We start from the raw sequence: 19627 nt of genomic DNA, 5'->3' as shown, positions 1-19627 counted from the left end.
GTCCCCACAGCTTCTCCACCCAGCCGGTGAGGTAGGGAGGAGCTCCTTCAAGCCCTGTGAGGCAATGCTCAGGCCTGCTACACCAGCCTGGGGGCCTCCACCTGAGGTCAAAGGGCAGAAGAGTGGGTGGATGAGGGAGGCCAGGCCCAGCTGAGCAGGCACAAACAAGATGATAGGGTGCTGTGATAAGGGCTCTGGCTGCTGAAATCCAGACCGTAATGCTGAGATGGCCAGATAGTGAATGGCCCTTCTCCCAACCCAGAGGGCTCCAGAACTTCTCGCCCAGAGCCACTGTCTTCTTCATTTGGTCCTTGCAGCCTGGCAGCCTGGCTCTGAGCGGTCTTTCTGTAGAATCAGTGCATGGAAGCAGCTGGGGCCGCGCTCCCCTTTTTTGGACACCTGTCCTGGGACCTGGCCCAGCAGTCTGGGTATTCAAGGGCCTCCTGGCAGAGAGGCAGTACATTCCCCTTTGCAAAGTCCCTTCCATCCACCTTGCCACACCATGTGCCCTGCAGCTAAATGGACCCCTTTTCCCCCTGTGCTGGTTACCTGCCTTCCAATCACGCCGTTGGGCAGATAAGGGAGGGTGTCTGCAGCTCGGACTGCTGAGAATCCTGTACCCCTTTAGGGGGGACATAAGGGGTAAGGGCACCACAGGGGGGAGGGGGTAGTCATCCTCACATCTGAACCCAGCTCTACAGTAGTAAGCCTTCACGGGTAGCACATCTAGGAGCCTCAGAGCCCTCTCAGCGTATGGATCAGCTCCCCTCTTCCCACGGTCCCCATAAACATCCCTATTGTCCCATGCACTGACATGGAGCTGAGCAGACAGAACTGGACAGCCTTGTGGGCTTTTGCGTAGCTGCATGCAAAGCCACTCCTGCTTAAGAGTCTCAGGGAGCCCTAGATGGTCCTCCAGGAGTACCCCACTTCTCAACCAAAGGCCAGCTTCCTGGAAGTATTGCTCACTGCCCACTCTCTTAGACCTGAAGGTATGAGGCAAAGCTCCGAAGGAAGACACACAGGCTCAAGCAGTGTAAAGGAACCAGTGGATTTCTGAAGGCATGTCCTTACAGTGATGGCACCTGGCTCAGGACAGGCAGAGGCAGCCAGGGCTTCCCCGTGCTGCCCAGGTTATTCAGAGTGAGTAGAAACAAAAATTTAAGGATGAGGCTGTTGTCATGCTCTGGGTACAAACAACCAGGAAAATCATAAGAATCATTAAAAGAAGAGCCCCTCTAAACTCTGTAATACTACACTCTTAAAAAAAAAAATTAAATGCTCAAATGGACCGAAGAAGGCCAAGCCATAGCTTTGAGGACCTCAGAAGGCAGGCACCTTGGCCCTTATGAGCAATGGCTGCAACCGTCAGACCCTGATCAGCCCTGGACTCGGTTGTCACATGTAGTCGAGAGAGGACTTCTTGTCTGGTCCAAAGGTCCATGCTTGGTGCTGGTCCCGGTGATGTCCTAGGCAGACCGGTGAGGGGACACCTGGTAGAATGAAGTTCTCAGGGAGGAGTAAGGGGACAGGACAGAAACCTTCCCCTTTTTCTAAGGTGGGCAAGAATTCCTAGGAAAATCAGATTCATCAGGAAGTGTGCGTGGGTAGGGATATGCTGATTTGAATGTTGATTGACGGGCTATTGGGGAGGAGGGGCAGCTAGGTTGGGTGGCCGGGTGTTCAGAGGTTGCTGAACAGTTCATTTTTCTTGCTCCAGTCCATCTGCGGAGCCCGCTTGCTACTGCGCTTCTGGTGGGCCCTCTCTTTAGCCACAGCCAAGGAGATGTTGAAGTCCAAGATGGGGTCGGAGGAGGAGGAGGTAGATGAGGGCTCTGTGGATGCCTGTCGCTTGGGGCTGTCTTGGGAATTTAGCTGTGAAGAGGAGGAAAGAGTCAGCGTCTGCCCCTAAGGGCTCCCCGGTCAATGGCCTCAGAGTGGTAGATCCCTTGGGGCCATGGCCAAGGTAGCCAGGTCACAAGAACAAACTGCACCTCCCCATGTGACCTCGAAGGCAGGCTAGTGTGCCAGGAACCAGAGTGGCCTGGACATGGCTTCCCGTAACTCAGCCACCAGCCCCCACGGGCCATGCCTACCTCCTCACTGGTATCGCTGGAGGCAGATCTTGCCAGGGCTGGCCTGGGGCTCTCTGAGGCTGCCTCTGCCAGGGCTTCACGGCTGCTCTCCTGGCACAGAGAGGGAAAGAGTATGGGTTGGCAGCAGATGGCAAAGGAAACCCCGAGAGAGGCTGGAGATCTCATTAGAGAAGAAGGGTCCTCGCCCAGGCTTGGCCATCCATCCAAATTCCAGATTTACATTACTGCATTCCTAAAAGGATCAGGGCAGCCCGGTTCCATCCATCACCTGGGCAGGGGGTGGGAACTAAGGAATCTTTCATCCTCCCCAACACTTCTGAGCGCTGACTCACTTTTTTGGATCAGTGACTCAAGAGGGGCTACTTGGAGCACAGGACCACCAAGGTCCTCCTGTTTGGCCCGAAGAGCATATATGGACCCTTAACCTCTTGCAGCCCTCTCCGGCCTTAACCCCACAGTAGCCAACCAGGGTCTTTAGGGAATAAGACGATAGAAAGTTCTGGAACAGAGGAGGGGTGAGGACCATGGCCTGATTCTTGCCTCCACTAGGTCCCTGTAGAGGAAGGAAGCCTTCAAACAGATCTTGCCAACTCCAGGCTCTGTGGTCTGATTCTGAGACAGCCCATGCCAGAGTAGAGGTTTTGGCTGGGTGTGAGTCTGGCACTCAGCCCCTTCCTGGGTCCTTCCATGGCCTTGGCTGGCTCCCAGCCTCACCCCCTTCCCTTCTGCTCAAGGGGAGGGACTTTGTTCTTCCAACTCAGACTGGAAGTAGCAGGACCAACAGGCAGACACTGAGGCACTGTTCTTGGGGGGAAGAATGGCCTCTTCTGTATGGTGGGAGTTGGAGGCGGGGGCTGCTGAGGGGCCCCAGGCAAGCCTTTCCCAAGTGACAGCCTTACCCCTGACAGGGGCCGGGGGACTCTAGAGGTCCTATAGCTCGGAGCTCAGGAAGAGAAACTGGAACTGTATCAGCCTGGGCCAGGCTCCCAACCACGCTACTACTTCCCTGGCCTCACAGAGAAGCGGGTAGGGGACCCCCTTACCTTCTGTATCTCTCCGTTGGTGAAGGGCTCAGGCAAGGGGCCTAGATAAGGAAGACAGCAAAGGTCAGTCCGGAGACTCTGGGGGAGGAGAGCAGAGGAGGCCAGAGCTATGCCCTGGGCATCTCACCAGACCTCATACTGGAGGTCAAAGGTTACAGCGTTTTTGGCTGCAAGCCACCGTATGTAATTTGACATTTTGATGACCCAGTGCCCAGAAAGATTGTTTGGCAATTTCAGAAAACAAGACCCCATTACAGTGCAATACTTGGGTATTTTCAATTACAACTTATTCTTGTAACGTCTCATTTGGCAAACTGGGGGAGCTTTCTTTGGGTGTATGTGTGGGAGGGTCATACTTGAGGATGGCTACTTGATGCTGACTGGAGACCTGTGATGGACAAGACAGCTCCCTATAACACAGTAATATTTGGTGCAGTGCCGCGGAGCCAAACACACAGCCCTCCCTCCATATACTACTCAGTGCTCTACCACTGAGCTACCTTTCTGGACCTAGCTTGACACCTAACCCAGAGTGTCAAGATGCCAGGCTTGCAGGAGAATTAAGGTGGGATGGAGTTCTAGGGTAGCCAGTCAAAAACAGGTCAGCTGTGGCCAGAGAGATGGCTCTGTGATGGCCTGATGACCTGAGTTGGATTCCCAGGACCCAGTCTGTAGGTGAGAACTGACTCCTCCAAGCTGTCCTCCGACCCCCACCCACATACACCCTAGGGCAGGGCTGGGCCCGGCCTTGGTATTCACACATCTCAGGGGCTGACCACAGGGTTAGGGCCACACCTCAGGTTACTTAGCTGGCACCTGGAGAGAAAACAATGGCAACTATCTGGCACCTGGAAATGGGGGGACAAGAAGATTCAGAGGCAGGTAATGAGCAGTCAGGAGAGGCCAGTGTGAGAGAAAGCCAGGCCCACCCACCCCCAGAGACTTGTGAAGCCGGCTGAGGTGCTTGTGTATATTAGCTTATGGTACATGTGAACCCTCCCCACTGTGTCCCGCCTCTTGGAGAGCTGAGCCATGTGGACCCTGGAGGCCCCACCCATCGCAGAGTCCAGAGAGGTTTCACTTTCAGCACAGCACAGCAGACCACACTTCCAGAGCCATCTTCCCAGGCAGAAAGTCTGAACTGAGCAATAGAGTACGCAGCCCCTCCCTCCCGCCTGGCGGGGTGGCCCTACTCACTCTGGCTTGGCTTGGACAGGAGGAGGTGCCAGGCTTGGCAAGATGAGAGTGGGGGATGGGGGGAGGGCAGGGGCCCAGGGACTGAAGGGGACCCACTACTCTCCAGAGCCAGCAAGCCTGAGTTTCCAAGGCAACTTGACAGAGGGGGAGGGGAGCACTGGGCCCCGAGTCACTGGGCTCTGATCTGCCCCGCAGTTAACTCTTTCCTCTCAGAGGGATCGTATGGGGACTCACTGGACTAGGGTGAGGCCCAGGCCATGCCTTGGTACTGACCAGAAATCTCCCCCTTCCTTCGTGACAGTTAATTACTGTCAACTGCCACCTTTAGACACTCATGGTCCAACCTTGCTTCTACTCTCCACCAACCCATGCTGGTGGGTCTCTCCTGACAATCCAAGAACCCCACCCCCCCACCCACCATTTATGGCCAAGTCTTAGGCACCCAGCTGTGCACTCACCATCCAGGTGTTCCTGTGACGGGATGACTTTGCACTTCTTGAAGAACTCATCCGTCTCCTTGTCCACCACCAGCAGCTTGGCCTCATCCCCTCCAGCCTTGATGGCAGACACCACGTCCCCATGCTGCTTGCCCTCCATGCAGACACCATTGACCTGTGAGGCAGGGCCGGGACGGGGGTTACCCACACAGGTCTAGGTGCTGAGGAAGGGCGTGTAGGGGAAGCCCCACCTGGGACTGATGCCGTATCCCCTCAAGTGCTTAGTCCCCAGCCAGCCAGCGGCTCTCTGGCTCTCTGACAGTCAGCTGGGAAGCAAGACAAATGGGAAGAGCCAAAGAAAATCCCCAGAGGAGTCTATGCAAACACAGCTGTGAATAAGGGGAGGCTCAGGAGCCTGGGCTGGGCTCTCCTCCGACCTTCCTCTCTGGGCCTTGGTTTTCTCATGTGTAAAGTGAGAAGCCTTGGAAGAGCTGAATCTGTGGCTCTAAGGTTCTCACACTGTGATTCTGGGAGCAGCCCAAGCATTTAGTTCACATTTCCTCTGCTGTGAGCACAGCCGAAGAACAGTGTCTCAAAGCTGACCTCAGGAGAGGGCACTGGGTCCATCCTCGTACCTGGCAGAGTGCTCAGGCATCAGGAAGGCCATGCAGGTGACTTCTGTCATTTACCTGGATTTTGGCAGGTAAATCCTGGGTGTAGAGCGCATATTTGCTAAAGCAGAACCACTCAGCCTGTCAAAGCGCCCACCTACCACTTATCATCCTCCCCGATCCTCCACTCTACCCGTGCAGCGGCCCACACCTAGCATCTCTGGGTTGCCCATATCCCATGGGTTAATCAAACCACAGATGGTAGAAGGCTGCCCCAAAGCAGCAAAGAACAGGAAGGAAGAGCCTGGGAGAGTATAAGAGTATTATTGTAAAGGGTATCACCTCCACAATGCGGTCCTGGGCCCGGAGTCCAGAGGCCTCTGCCGGCGAGTCTGGGTCCACTGCTCGGATGAACTGGCCTGGCTTAGACTTGTCGCTGTGCAGGTTGAAGCCATAGCCATTGGGGCCTTTCTTCATGGTGCAGAGCCGAGGCCGGAGCTCTCGCTGTGGGGATGTAGGAAGCAGCCATGTCATTCCACAATGTCCCAACACCACCTTCTCCAACTCCACCGTCCCCACCTGGGCTAGGTTCCCTCTTGGCTATTCTACTACTCACATGTCTTATCCTTCCCCACCCAAGGCTCATCTGGCCCTCCTAGGCCTGGCTGGGCACTTGAGGCTCACGAGCAGGCACCTTTCCCCTGTATCTGTTCTCTGTTGTGAAGGCAAGGATAGCTGTTTACTGAAAGCTGGCCAGCTTATTTACAGTAAAGGTTTTTGGCTCTAGTGGGCTCCCTTCTTGACCCCAGTGACCCAAATGGCCCAGCTAAATGTGACCCTGATAACCTGAAACCCAGTAGGTGGCTGGGGGAAGTGTCCTGGGGAGATGGGGCCATCCACAGGTCTAGGAGCAACAGGGGAGGGGGAGGAGGGAGGAGGAGGGAGGGAGGGAGGGAGGAAGGGAGGGAGGGAGGGAGGGAGAGACTAATCCCCAAGGATTCATATGGGGAGGAGACCATAAATAAAAAGCACTGTTGGACCAATGTCATCAAAGACCTTGACCTGGAATGCAGGGCCTGTTACTTTCGGGTTTGTTTTTCTGTTTTGTTTTGGAGACAGGGTTTCTCTGTGTAACTCTGGCTTGTTCTAGAACTCACTCTGTAGACCAGGCTGGCCTTGAACTCTGAGCTCTGCCTGCCTCTGCCTCCTGAGTGCTATGTGCACCATCACCACCCAGCCTCTTAATTTTAACAGCATGTATTTTGTGTGAGAGACAGTATGAGTACAGCACACCCCACATGTGAGGTCAAAGGGCAACTTGTGAGAGCTGGTTCTCTTCTTTCACAACCGGGGGTCAGGTCATCAGACTTCGTGGCAAGTGCCTTGACCCACTGAGCTACCTCACCGCCGTCCCCTCCCCCAAGAACACAAGCAGGTGTCTTTTGTGCACCCTGACATTGGCTGGAACAATTTCAACATCTTTCATCCTCTTGGGGGTGGGGGCTCGACTCTGAAGCTACAGCCTGGATGCTCTCATGACACAGACTGACGGAACAGAATACGGACAGGAGCCTACAGAAGCTGAAGGCTCTGCAAGCCCTACCCGAGTACCGCCCTGACCCCAAGTCCAAGCATGGGACAGCCTGTTCACTACTGGCTGGAACCCTGGGTTGGCACCTACTCTACGGGGCAACAAGGCTCTCCTACTATCTTGTGACTTGGGGTGAATTATTTCCATTTCTGGGCCTCGGGGTCTTCCTGTTTTTATTGCTACCTGCCTCTCTGGGTTGCTGCTGAGGCCCAATGACATAGCACAAAGCAATACTCTGGAACTCCAAGTCCCTGCCCAGGCCTGGATGTTGTTGCCATTGTCCTTGCTAAGTCCCCATGCATACCAGGACTTTGCCATTGTTCTGGCTACTAAGGAACAGTCCTGTAACTCTGAGATACTGGGTTGGGGAGGGTGGTGGCCAGGCTGCTCTGAAACCCAAATCCTCAGCTGGGGGTACAAAGGGCAAGCAAGGGAGGGGGTGGAGGGAGGGCTTTTGGGGCTTGTAGCCTGCCTGGCCAGCACTGGGATCCCAACCCTTCCCTCTGGGTGGCGGCTGAAGAGACTGCTCATTGGGGGAAGGCCCTTGCTGCCAAGCTCAACCTGAGTCTGATCTACAAGACACTCGGGTGGAAAGAGAGAAGGGTCTCCCACAGGTCGTCCTACGACCATGGCACCTCACACAACACACACACTTATACACACACATCCTAGTGGTCACGTGCCCAGACCCCAGAGACCCCTCACCTCAAACAACAAAGACAACCAAGCAGCAAAAAAGATGGTACCACAGGGGGCCCTGCCTATCAGCCCCTCACCCTGCAGTGACCTAGCCCCTCCTGCACCCCCCCCCAGCACAAGTGGTTCCGGGAGTGAGGAGTCTCTTCCTTCCAGCTAATCCCAGCACAAAGCTGCCACAGGCCCTCCCCCAGGCTGCCAAGGTGAGCTGAACAGGTCTGACAAGTTGCTGCCACCAGGACAGACAGGGCTCACTTTCTGCCTTTGCCACACACCTCCTCTGGCCCCCAGTTTGTGGAATCCCAGTTTGCCCTCCCTCCCCCCCTCCCTCCCTCCCCCCCTCCCAGGATTCCCTTTCCCCAGACTTCCCACAGAAGCCTGGCTGAAGCTGGTTATCTGTTTTTGAGACAGGGAAATTACAACACAGAAGTTAGAGCCTACTCAATCTGACTGGAAACTTGCTTTCTTCCCACCACACCGGGCTTGTCCTTAAGCGTTGGGTCCAGAACTAGACAGCCAGGAGTGAAGCCTAGTTATAGGCAGATGGTGTGGGTGCTTCTCACACTGGCCAGGTGTCTGGGAGCTAATGAAACCACAGGCTTCCTTCCGGGAGCTCCACGGGCCGCCAGAGCCCCAGCCTGAGTGGAAGGGATAAAGCCTGGCCTGGGTGACGAAGCTGTGAGCATGCCCGGGCTGGCACTGTGGCTAGAACCAGGTTGAGGGTTCAGGAGAGGTGGCTCTCTAGTACTGGGCAGGGCTGGGCTAGGTGTCCCTGTGATGCCCACCTTCCAATTCCAAGTCTGTGCTTTGGGTTTTCCCTACCACACCTCAGCATCCCCTTTCTAGTGATATCTGTCATCAGAGTTAAGAGGAGCCTGGCTAAGGGGTAAGACATCATCGTTGCCCTCCGGATGGCTCTGTGGGTAGTAGTGTAGGTGACTGGGATTCTCCGGAGGCACTCACAGACTTTCCATGCTCTAGAACAGTGGTTCTCAACCTGTGGGTCAAGGCCCATTTGGGGATCGAACAACCCTTTCACAAGAGCCATGCATCAGACATCCTGCTTATCAGATATGTACACTATGACTTATAACAGTAGCAAAGTTACAGTTACAAAGTAGCATGGAGAATAATTTTATGGTTGGAGGCTCGCCACAACACCAGGAACTGTAGTAAAGGGTCTCAGCATTAGGAAGGCTGAGGACCACTGTTCTAGGTCTCATCTTTCACAAGCGGAGGAGGGGAAGTGTTTTAGGCTTTCAGAGAAACTAGCCCGTTCCTTTCCTGTCCCCAGGAGCTGTCACCGCAGCTGCTGAGTCAGCCCATCCCAGCTTGGGTGGAACTTACAAGAGTCCCCTGGGGGCAGGCCCCTGGTTCCCAGGCCTAGAGCCAAGTAGAGGCGGGGGGGGGGGGGGGGGGGGCAAGGTACCAGAACTTGGATTCTGCCTCTGGGAAGAGATTAAGGGGGAAAATTCCGTACTATCCTGGGCTTGGTGTGTGTGTCCCCTCTACCCTAAGCGGCCTTAGGACCTGTGCCAACCCCACAGCATTGGGGGGGGGGGGGTCACCTTCATGGGAACATGGGCCCAGAGGCTACATACAGCCTCCACATAAACTTCCAAAGTAAAAACCAGGACAGGTTCAGGAGACTGGAGACAGAGGCAAAATAAAACCTCAGGTAATGGTGGCAGAGGGTAGTTGGAGTCAGTAGACCTGAATGGGGCTGGACTGAGCCACTCTTTCCAGAGAGGACCAGACCCTCAAGGAGCCTTCTCTTTTCTAAAGTGGACTGCCCCTTGACCCTCTGCCCCAGGATCCTAACCCACCCTAAGAAGCCAGGCCAACATCTACACCCACCCTTCACAGACCAGGGAGAGGATGAGGGGCACGGAATTCAATAGTCACCACCCACGGGCCACCTGGAAAGCCGAGGAAAGTCGATACCTTAATCCTAGTGCTGTCTCTGGGGAGCCAGCCCAAGGCCACTCCCTGAACCCCCTTGAGGGAGGTCTGCTGGGTGGCTGGGGGACCAATGTCTCTTTGGGCCCAGCCCCTCCCTGGCTGATACCATGGCGACGGACTCAGGAGAAGCAGCAGGGCAGTTTCGACCGCTTTCAAAGGGTCTGCCAACTCCAGGCCCAAGCATCAATGGCTGTGAGCGTGGGAAGACCCTCAGGATGGCCAGGGAACACTTTCTAAGACTGTCCTTCCCCAGTCCAGCCCAGGGCTCTTATTTATGGAAATAAGTCTGGTGTCCTGCTGTCCCACACAGGGGAAGTAGCCCCAGAGATGAGGGACTAAGAGGGGCAGGGAGGAGGAGCTCTTGGGGGGGGGGAGGGGCCAGGGACATTTCTGCTTTGCTGTGGGAAGCAGCTAGGGTTCTTTTCCCATGGACTTGGGGGGCACAGGCTTGGAGCTGGCACTGCTCCTCAATAATCCTGATGGAAATAGGTGATTCTACCTAGGGTTGCCATGTAAAGGCGGCACGGGACACTACCCTTTAGACAGGCTGAGAAGTGTCACTACAGCCCCTGTAGGCTAAAGATGTCCTCTGCTCACTCCTGATGTGGGCTTGGCTGCTACCAAGCCTAATGTCATCTCAAGTTCCCTGTAGGACCCTTCCTCTTCATCTTACAAGAACACTTCTGGGGCTGCTTCAGCGACACCAAGACTCCTGAGCCAGGTCTTTGCTCTGAGTAGTGTCTCCTCTCAGTGCTTGACAGACCGACTTATGGTGAAGCAAAGTTCCTTCTCCCAGGCAGGGGAAGCCTGAGACAGAGCAGGCTGGTACCTGGGCTACTGACTAGCTGGACACTGTCCAAGGCTGGCCGCCAGGTGCCTTCCTGCCTGCCCGGCAGGCGGTCCACCATTACCAACCCCCACCCTTCTCCCAGAAGCTGCCTTTATGTATGGGCTGTCCCAAGAGGCTAAACACGGGCATTCAAGGGGCTCATTGTGAAACTGAGGCTCATTATTGAAAAAAAAAAATTAAAAAAGCAGCCTTTGCTTCCTGAATGCTTCCTATGAACTAGGCACTGTGTTAGGACTTTATATATATTTTCTCATATACACGCCAATTATAACTGTCAAGGAGATATGCCCACATTTCAGAGGGGAAAGCAAAGTTCAAAGAGTAAGTTGTTCAACTACCCATGCTTGATGACGGGAGAGAGCGGGATTTGAACTCTGGGCTGGAGAAGCTCTACAGAGTACAAATAATAGACCAGACATGTGGGGAACCCTCAAAAAGAACCAGGCACGGTGGCAATGACGTCAGGAGTCCAGCTGACCTACACAGTGAGTTCTAGCATGGACCCCACCCCCAGGAGACATAGTCAATCAAAATATAACACGTTATCATTTCAAATGTGGATTTGTTTAAAAACTTGAAATAGTTTCTGGGTGTGGTGGCACATGCCTTTTTACTTGGGAGGCAGAGGCAGGTGGATCTCCATGTTCGAAGCCAGCCTGGTCTACAAAGTTGAATTCCAGAACAGCCAGGGCTACACAGAGAAACCTGCCTCAAAAAACAAACAAGATGCAAACAACAGAAAGAAAGTTTACCACTTTTACTTTTGCAGACTGAACATCCCTAATCTAGAAATGTGAAGTGCAAACTGCTCCAAAACCTTGAGTTTTTTTTTTTGTTTGTTTGTTTGTTTTGTTTTTTTTTCCCAGACAGGGTCTCCTGTACCCCAACTTGACCAGGCCTCAAATTCTCTACAGATCCTCCTGCCTCTATATCCCGAAGATTAAGGGTTACAGGTGAGTGGCACCCACCATGCTCAGCTGTATGTGGTATGTGGCTAGGACTCAGGGCCTAAGCAAGCCCTCTTTATCAGTAGAGCTACATCCTTACTCCCTAAATCTGAAATTTTGGCATGATATCACACATGGAAAATTCCATACCAGGAAGCTTCAGTTCCTAAACAAAAATGTGATTACTCCCGGGCTGTGTGTAGAAACTACACTGAGACACAGGTGAATTTCGTCTATAGACTTGAGCCTGAACCCTGTGTCTCCCTCCGGTTTGTGTAAGTCTCCCGAAGTTGGCAAACGTTCAGAATTCAGAACACGTCTAGTCCCAAGAATGTCAGATAAGGGATATCAACCTGCACCAGGCACCATGGTCAGCATACTTCCACCTGGACACTTCACGGCCAGTGGCTCAAGACTCAGCCTCCGCGCTTTCAGCTGCTACATTGCTAGGGACAGCCCCAAACAGGGTCTGCTCTTGAGCTTGCTATGGGCACTGGGCCTGTGACCTGACAAGCTTTTGTCTCTGCTCTGAGTGTGGTGGCAAATGCCTTTTTACTTGCATGTCACCATGCTACCTTTGAAGTCACCTGACCTTGGGAGATCTATAGCTTGTCTTTATGTAGGATACAGCACCCATACTTCTCTGGGGACTGAATGGCTAAGAGTTCTAGTTCCAACAGTTACCCCAACCCTTGCAGAAAGCTGGTTCCAGCACCCTGAATCTCCAATTTTACATGTCTGTGTTGCTGGGGTTCTAACCTGTAGCCTTGGGTGTGCCAGACAGACTATCACTGAGCACAAAGAAGCCTGTGTGTATAACACTGGGATGGTCCTGATGCAGCGAAAGCACAACCCACTGTGTGGCCAGCGGGGTCATGGACGGGGAGCCAAGATGCCTTGCTTTCTAGCTGAAAATCATCTTAATAACTATCTCCATCCCCATAAGAGACCTGCCTGGGATGATGGTATCACATGCACTAAATACATTTCCTTTCCAAACAGGTCCACCCTACCTTAGGTTAGTAAACACCAGTAATCAGCAGCCAGGCTCATTTTCCCCAGAGAAGAGGCCACATCTGCAACAGACTTTGACATTGCTCCTTGACCTTCAATCTGCTAGGCATTTCCTCACTTTCCCAGAGGCTTCGGGGGTGGCAAGTTCCTTCCCCCATCGATCTGGGGTTTCCTGAGAAGGAAGCCCCTTTCTGCCTCTAACACAATCATTCCAGAAAGACACACTTACCAATTAAGAAGAAGGGGCCCTGCAGGTCTCACCATGTCCCCCTGGCTGGCTTGGAACTTCTATGTATACCGGGCTGGCCTCAACCTCACTTTCCTGGGTGCTGGGACTAATAAAGGTATGAGCCACCACAATGGGCCATTTCAAAGCCAAACACCCTGGAGCTCTATTGATGTTTAATAAGGATCAGGAGAAACAAATAGGCCGAATAGATGTTTATTCAGGGAGAAATAACTCACAACATAGACAGATGAACATCAGCAGGTTCCTGGTCCCAAGGATTCCTCCTGATGTGCTCCTGCCCCCATGCTACAAGCAAGAGAGCTCTCTGAGCCCCCTCCGAGCCCTTAGTTCCCCCAGGTCAGGGCTGGCCCTGTCTCCACCCCCAATGGGCGTGGTCTAAGCCACAGGTGCAGACAAGGTGAGTATCTCACTACAGGGCTCCCTTCCAAAGTCAGCCCTTCTGAAGCTTCATCTTGGCCAAATTAAACCTATCAGCTAATCGCGCCCACCCATCTTTCTTGCTTCTGGGTACCGACATTGGCTTTGCCTCTAGGATCAGGGTCAAGACAGGGAGGAACCCGGATGAACCTGCGTGCTTTGCCATTCGTGCCTGTCACCCCATTACTCTTCCTAAGACCCCTGCGGGCTGAGGACTGGTACCCCACTCCACTGAGTGATTTGCATGGACTAAGGAACGATGTGGCCTTCAGACCCAGGAAGCTGCAGAGTGGACACTCTCCACACTACTGTGTCTGACCCCAAAGCCTAGATTTTGGCCTCCCTGTTTAGGAAAGGGAAGCTGCTAGCAGGCAAGAATGAGTGGGTTGACTCCACCTGGGATTCCATCTCTAGGTGTATTGGATGCACAAAAAGCCCAGGTGTGCTGGATGGGACAAAGCTCCCTTACAGCTGCTATGTATTCACTCACTAATTCGGGAACACTTATTGAAACCTCCCTGTAATAGGTATAGAGCAGTGTTGGCGCCAGAATACAAATAACCCAAGGCTGGTGTGCCCTGGGCCTTCAGATGTATTAGAGGTGGAAGCTGTGAACACATGAGCATAGAGACACAAGATACATAGCTTGCTTGAGGAAATTCAGACCTTTAGCATGGTTGGGAATGAGCCCAGCGGTGGGGAGGGTGGGTCGACAACTTTGTGTATGGCACTACAAAGAATTATTGACACAGCTGGGCAATGGTGGCACACGCCTTTAACCCCAGCACTCAGGAGGCAGAGGCAGGTGGATCTCTTCTTATGAGTTCAAGGTCAGCCTGGTTTACAGACCGAGTTCTAGGACAGTCGTGACTATTACACAAAGACACTCTGTCTCCAAAAACCAAAATAATAATAACAATAAAAAATATTGATGCAGAATCTTGTCTTGTAGCCTAGTCTGGCCTTGAAGGGGCAATCCTCCAGCCTTTGCCTCCCATGTGCTGGGATTATAGGCCTGAGCTGCCACACCCAGCTCATCACATAAACATTAAACAACAGTGATCTTTGAGCACTCCTGAGAGCTGGGCTTGGTCACAGCTGCACCTGCCCAGGTAGGGAGGAATCATCATTGTAAACTATTTATTACTTCAAATGCCAACAATCAACATTTACTGAGCACTTACTTAGTGCCAGGTATTGAGTGACTTACACACATCCTTATGTAATCCTAATAACCTCATGAGGTCACTGCCATCATCCCCAACTTACACAATAGGAAACAAAGGCTTAGGAAGATGAAGAAACTGGACTCCAGGCAGTTCAGCTGAAACAGCTGAGCTGGCTCGGGTCTGCCGGGGCCCTACTTTAGGCCAAAGCTCAAGAATTTAGGCCTTGTCCTGTGTCTGGTAGGGAAAGACAATAGGAAAGCAGGTGAATGAAGGGCCAATGAGACGGCTCCGACAGTAAAACTTTTGCTGTGCAAGCATGAGGACCTGAGTTCAATGCCTAGGTCTCCCCACCCCAAAAAATTCATAAAGTCCAGCCTGGCGGGCCTTTAATCCCAGCACTCAGGGGGCAGGAGGATCTCTGTGAGTCCAAGGCCAGCCTGGTTTACAGAGTTCCAAGCCAGCCAAGTGACACAGTGAGGCCCTGTCTCAAAACACATCCGCCACCCCTACAAATGTCAACGTCCTAAGCCTTTAGTGAGAGATAATGTCTTTGGAAATAAGGTGGGGGCTCAGTGTGGCGGAACACACCTGTGACCCCAGCACTTGGGAGGCAGAGGCAGGAGAACCTCTATGAGCTGAGGTCAGCCAGAGCTACACAATACACTCTGTCTCAATAAAGAAGTCTCTGCTTCCTTAGGCCTCAGCAGGCCAGCGGGGATGGCCAATGTCCTAGGCACCTCTCATCACCTGCCCTGTTTGCTCTTGGCCCACCAAGATGCCACTGGGTCAGTCCCTTCAACAGCATCTCCTGGCCGACACCTCTTGTCACATGAGAACTGATGAGATTAACAGAGCAGTTTGCTCTCTGTAAACAAACCCAGGCCAAAACTGTCAAATCTCAGTTGAGGAAGGGATACCTCAGTGTTTACCGGCATACTTGGCAGTGTTGGATGGGGTGTGGGGGAGTGTCATCTGAAAGCTCACCACACCAGGACATGAGAACTCTATACCAGAGAAACACAGCAGGATAAAGCTGAAGGGACAGGACTTTTCAAGGCATGGGCAACAATGAACTTAACCATCTAGCAGGGCACAATACTCCCTGGTGTTTTGTTAACTACTAAAAAGACAGACCATGTTGTCCAATGCTCCTATTTTACCGATGGGAAAAATCAAAGCTCAGAAAATGACCAACTACGATGATATCCCCAGGATGGTTTTACCTTGGGTCTCCTGGCCTGAAGAATCTGCACAAATGTATGTGTCCTACCACCACCTGAGGACCCTGACTCTGTTCTCTCAGAGGAAATATCTCCAAGAGGAGACCCCCCCACCCCCGCCCCACAGCCTTTTCAGATACAAAACATTCTGATATAGAGCGTTGCACAGCAGCCTGGACACGGTCGTCCAGCACCCATCTGCACTCCCAAAAGGGCAGGGGAGGAGCTGAGCATGACTGCAAGTTGGTGAGTATGGGGGGGGGGGTTTGAGGGGAGGCTGCTGCCTATCTATCTGCTCTGGTGCTAAAGTCCAAAGGAAAAAACAGGGAGGGGGTTAGGGGTTAGCGCGTGGAAGTAAAGGTAATGGTGAATCAATGGACAAAGTTCAAATTGGGTTTGTGCCTAGGAGCAGAGGTCACCTGTTCCAACTTGTGGCCGGGACTCTACGACTGCTTGCCAATGCCAATTTGGCACTGGCAGGAAGTGGGAACCTGGTGGCCCTGGCATTCCCAGCACGGAACTCTGGCAGAACAAGGTTTCTGGTGACCTCACTTACACCAAACCAGTTGGTACTCTCGGGCTCCGCCTTCAACCTTAAGGTTGAACGGTGTCCTTTCTCTGTTGAGGGAGAATCTTCCTGGCTCCATGGATACCGCTGCCACATGTCCCTATCAGGTAGAGAGCTAGTGCACACCAAAGGGAGAGGACCCTGCTCCCACAGTCTGTGCCCTGAGCCTGGCCTCTCTCGGTGCTCTCTAGGGATGGGAGGCTCAGCATGACAGCTCCTGTTTTGCCAGCTGCCCCTCCAGCAGCTGATCCAAACTGGGGTTGTTTGGGAGAAATACCAACCAAGCACAGGCAAAACCAACCACGGGGCTTGCTACCAGGACACCGGAGTGAGGACTGACAATACCTGGGCAAGACCACTAGCCCATGGTGGAGGCTGCCTGGCCTTATGACTGCTCCCTCCCCCAACCATCTTTCTCCTTCTCCTCCTCTTCCAAGGTCCTCCCCACCAAGCTCCCAGATACCAGCTAGCAAGCGCTTACTCCTCACATTCCAGAGGACCATAAATCCTCCAGGGTGGCAGAGCCACCACCTCCAAGACGTCTCGGCGCCTCCTCCCTGTACCCCACCCCCACCCCTCGCTCGGAGACGCTGGGACTTCCTCTCTTTCTTAGAAGTCACTTTAGACTTGAGAAGGATGAAGTCCAATCGGTGTGAGTTAATGATGGACAAACTATCACGCCAATTTCAGCTACCATCCACAAGGACTGACGGGGCGGGGGGGGGGATGGGGGGGAGAGAGAGAGAGAGAGAGAGAGAGAGAGAGAGAGAGGAGAGAAGAGGGAGACAGTGTTTTTTAGCTTAGCACCCACCAGGCAGGGATAGCCCAGGAAAGTACTCCAGGAGTCCGGGATGGGGCACAGCATCCAATGGGAGCCGAGAAGGGGACTGAATTCCTTTGCGTCGCCTCCCTAAAGTTCAAGGGAACCGAAAGTGCAGGCGGCAAAGGCGCTCTGCTCCCCAGCGACCCGGGACAAGACGATGGGGTCGCGGGTCGCAGCCCGAAGCTTGCCTCAGGAACTGCGATGGCTTTGGGTCAGAGGGCGGAAGCCGTTTCCTCCTCGCTGCTCGAGTTTCAGAAAGTGCTGGACGTCCGGGGCGCCCGAGTGTCTCCGGAATCCCAGTCCCATACCCGCACTTACCCGTCCCAGGTGGCTCTTTTGGGCCTCATTCTGGTCCGTAGCCTGCGCGTCAGCGGCGGCCGGAGGCTCGGCTTGTTCGGACTTGGGGGCGCGCAGCAGCTCCTCCCGGATCGGGACGCCCAGCTTCTTGAGTTGCTCGTCTGTCGCGGGGTCGACCACCAGCAGGCGCACGGCGTTGAGCGCAGCGCGGATGCGGCTCACCACCTGCTGATGCGTCTCCTTCTCCACATTCTCGCCGTTCACCTCCACCAGTCGGTCCCCGGCCAGCAGCCCCGACTTCTCGGCCGGAGATCCGGGCTCCACCAGCCGGATAAACTGGCCCACCTTGCCCTTCTCCCCGTGCAGGTGGAAGCCGTAGCCGTTCGGACCCTTCTCCAGGCAGCAGAGCCGGGGCAGGGGTTCCCCGGCCGCCCCGTCCGCGCTCATCTTGCCCTAAGAACACTCAGCGCGGTTCCTGTCGGAGGCCGGGGACGCAAGGCCTTTCTCCCCGCGCCGCGGAGCTCAAGTTGGGAGCTGAGCACCGCACGGGGCACCGTGAGCAGGTGTCCCAGGAACCGCGGCAGCGAACGCACAGGAAGGGAGCGGGCCAATCCCCGCCCTGCGCGGCGTCTGAGCGTTCCAGAGCCCGCCCCGGCTCCTAAAGCCAGGGGCGGGGCTGTGCCATGGGTGTGGATCACCTTGGACCAATCAGAAGCCAAAAAACCGGGCTCTTGGGCCGAGTGAACAAATCTGACCAATCAGAATTGTAGAGGTGTGGCTTGCACTCGGCGCGGCTCCCCGCAGCGGGAGAAGAAAAGAGAGCCCAGGAAGTGGAAGTGTTTGTTACCAAGTGCGGAGTTGGGCCGGTGGGGCGGGGCCGGGGCCGCCTGGGACTGGGTTCCAGGTACTGAGCTCTGGGGCCTCGTGGGTTGCGCTCTGGTTTCCACGTCTCGGAGTAAAGGATCCTCAACACTTTAACCTTCGTCAGCCAAAGCCTGTTGCACAGCTTGGCTCGAGGGGGTGGGCGGAGGGGGGGGGAGCGACAGTTGCCTAGGGAACCATCCCACACCCCCCACACTCACTCCTCCCCCCTCCTCGGGGTCAGTTTAAGAACCGGACGGATGTCTTCTGTAACACAGTAACACTGTAACAGAGTAACTGTAACAGAATAACACTGGAGCGGGGTTGTTTCAGTAACAAAGTTTCTACTTGTGGAGTCATTGCGCTATCCCAGGACTTGGGATAGAGAGGTTTGGTCTCTGATCCCTTCTAGGAACGTGTAGGGCGGGGCGGAAAGGTCAAGGCTCTGTGCAGCCCACCTGGAAGACCGGCTGCCTGAGGGTAATCAGTAAATAATAAATAAAACGCTTGGTTTTGGTAGCAGCCTTTGACTAGGGAGAGGGGGCGGGGAGAGACAGCTAGGTAGTCAAATCTCAGGATTCACTCTGGAGGGAATGGAGGCCTGGCTTTTTTCAACAGAAAAAGAAAAATGACTTGGATTGTGAGATAAGCTTTCCAGCTCCCTCTGGCTCGCAAAGATGCTGGTCTGGGGGAGGGCAGTCAGTTAAGGGTGAGGTGAGCCTAGAAGACACCAAAGAATGAGGAAGAATGAGGCTGGAATGATTCCAGCATTGGATAACAGTTTCCCACAAAATGCCAAGTAACAAACTTCCCAACATGATCCCTCTTCTTCTGGATACAAAGAGAAAAACCGCCAGGGTATACTTTTCAAAATACTGCAATTTAATTCTGAACAACACAAATGCCAGAGACCCAGAGCTATGGGACTCGAGTTCCTGCAACCTGCTCAGAGTCCCAGAAGAGGACAGGCAAGCCCAGGCCTCTCCTTGATCTGCCTGTGCGAGGTCACAGAGAGCTCCCTTATCAACCCAAGTCTAGAGTGCTGACTCTGCTCAGAGAGCAAGATTTCTGCCTTGAAAGCAAATGCAGTAACCTCATAAATGAGCAATGCATACTTTCTTGGAGCTCCAGTCTGCCCAGCCTACAGAGCAGCAGTAAAGCTGCCTGTAGGTCATGGATCTACACACTCCCAGAGTTCTTCTAAGGGTGAGGTCAGGGCTTTGGGACTTCCTTGCTGCCTGCCCTTCTCCATACCTAAAGCTTGACCAAACTACCTTGTTTTGTGCATATTATTACATCAGCTCTCCCAGAAATGGACAACTTCCCACTCTTTTACCCGATTTAGTGGAAGAGGAGGAGATAAAACCGTGTTGGCCCTAGTATTGGTCTGAAGTTAAAGAAAAAAAAAAAAAACAGGGAAGAGACAGAGAGCTGGGGCTTAATGGGAAGAATTGGACCATGGGGTTGTTCAGTTCTGCCTCCCACCCATTCTAGGAGCCAGTGAGTTCTTTATGTAATAGCTGTGTTGCTGTACACCTTGTCACAGATTGGGAAGGAAAGTGAAAGGGTTTTTTTTTT

The 19627-nt window shown here is 53.7% G+C and overlaps 1 protein-coding gene across 1 annotated transcript; it reads right to left on the bottom strand.

Moving 5' to 3' along the window:
- Window positions 1–1030: 1030 nt before the first annotated feature.
- Nherf1 (NHERF family PDZ scaffold protein 1) lies at window positions 1031–17829 on the bottom strand. Its single transcript, XM_051180135.1, has 6 exons — window positions 17210–17829; window positions 5727–5888; window positions 4795–4948; window positions 3140–3180; window positions 2097–2186; window positions 1031–1875 (listed from the first exon to the last, which is right to left on the bottom strand). Exons 1-6 carry the CDS (start codon window positions 17633–17635, stop codon window positions 1684–1686), a joined length of 1065 nt encoding a protein of 354 aa, XP_051036092.1. The 5' UTR covers window positions 17636–17829; the 3' UTR covers window positions 1031–1683.
- Window positions 17830–19627: the final 1798 nt, after the last annotated feature.

The sequence above is a fragment of the Phodopus roborovskii genome, unplaced genomic scaffold (genome assembly GCF_943737965.1).
Source record: "Phodopus roborovskii unplaced genomic scaffold, PHOROB, whole genome shotgun sequence".
NCBI lineage: Eukaryota > Metazoa > Chordata > Mammalia > Rodentia > Cricetidae > Phodopus > Phodopus roborovskii.
The sequence above is the reverse complement of the archived record's forward strand: the minus strand, read 5'-3'. Positions and strand labels throughout refer to the sequence as shown.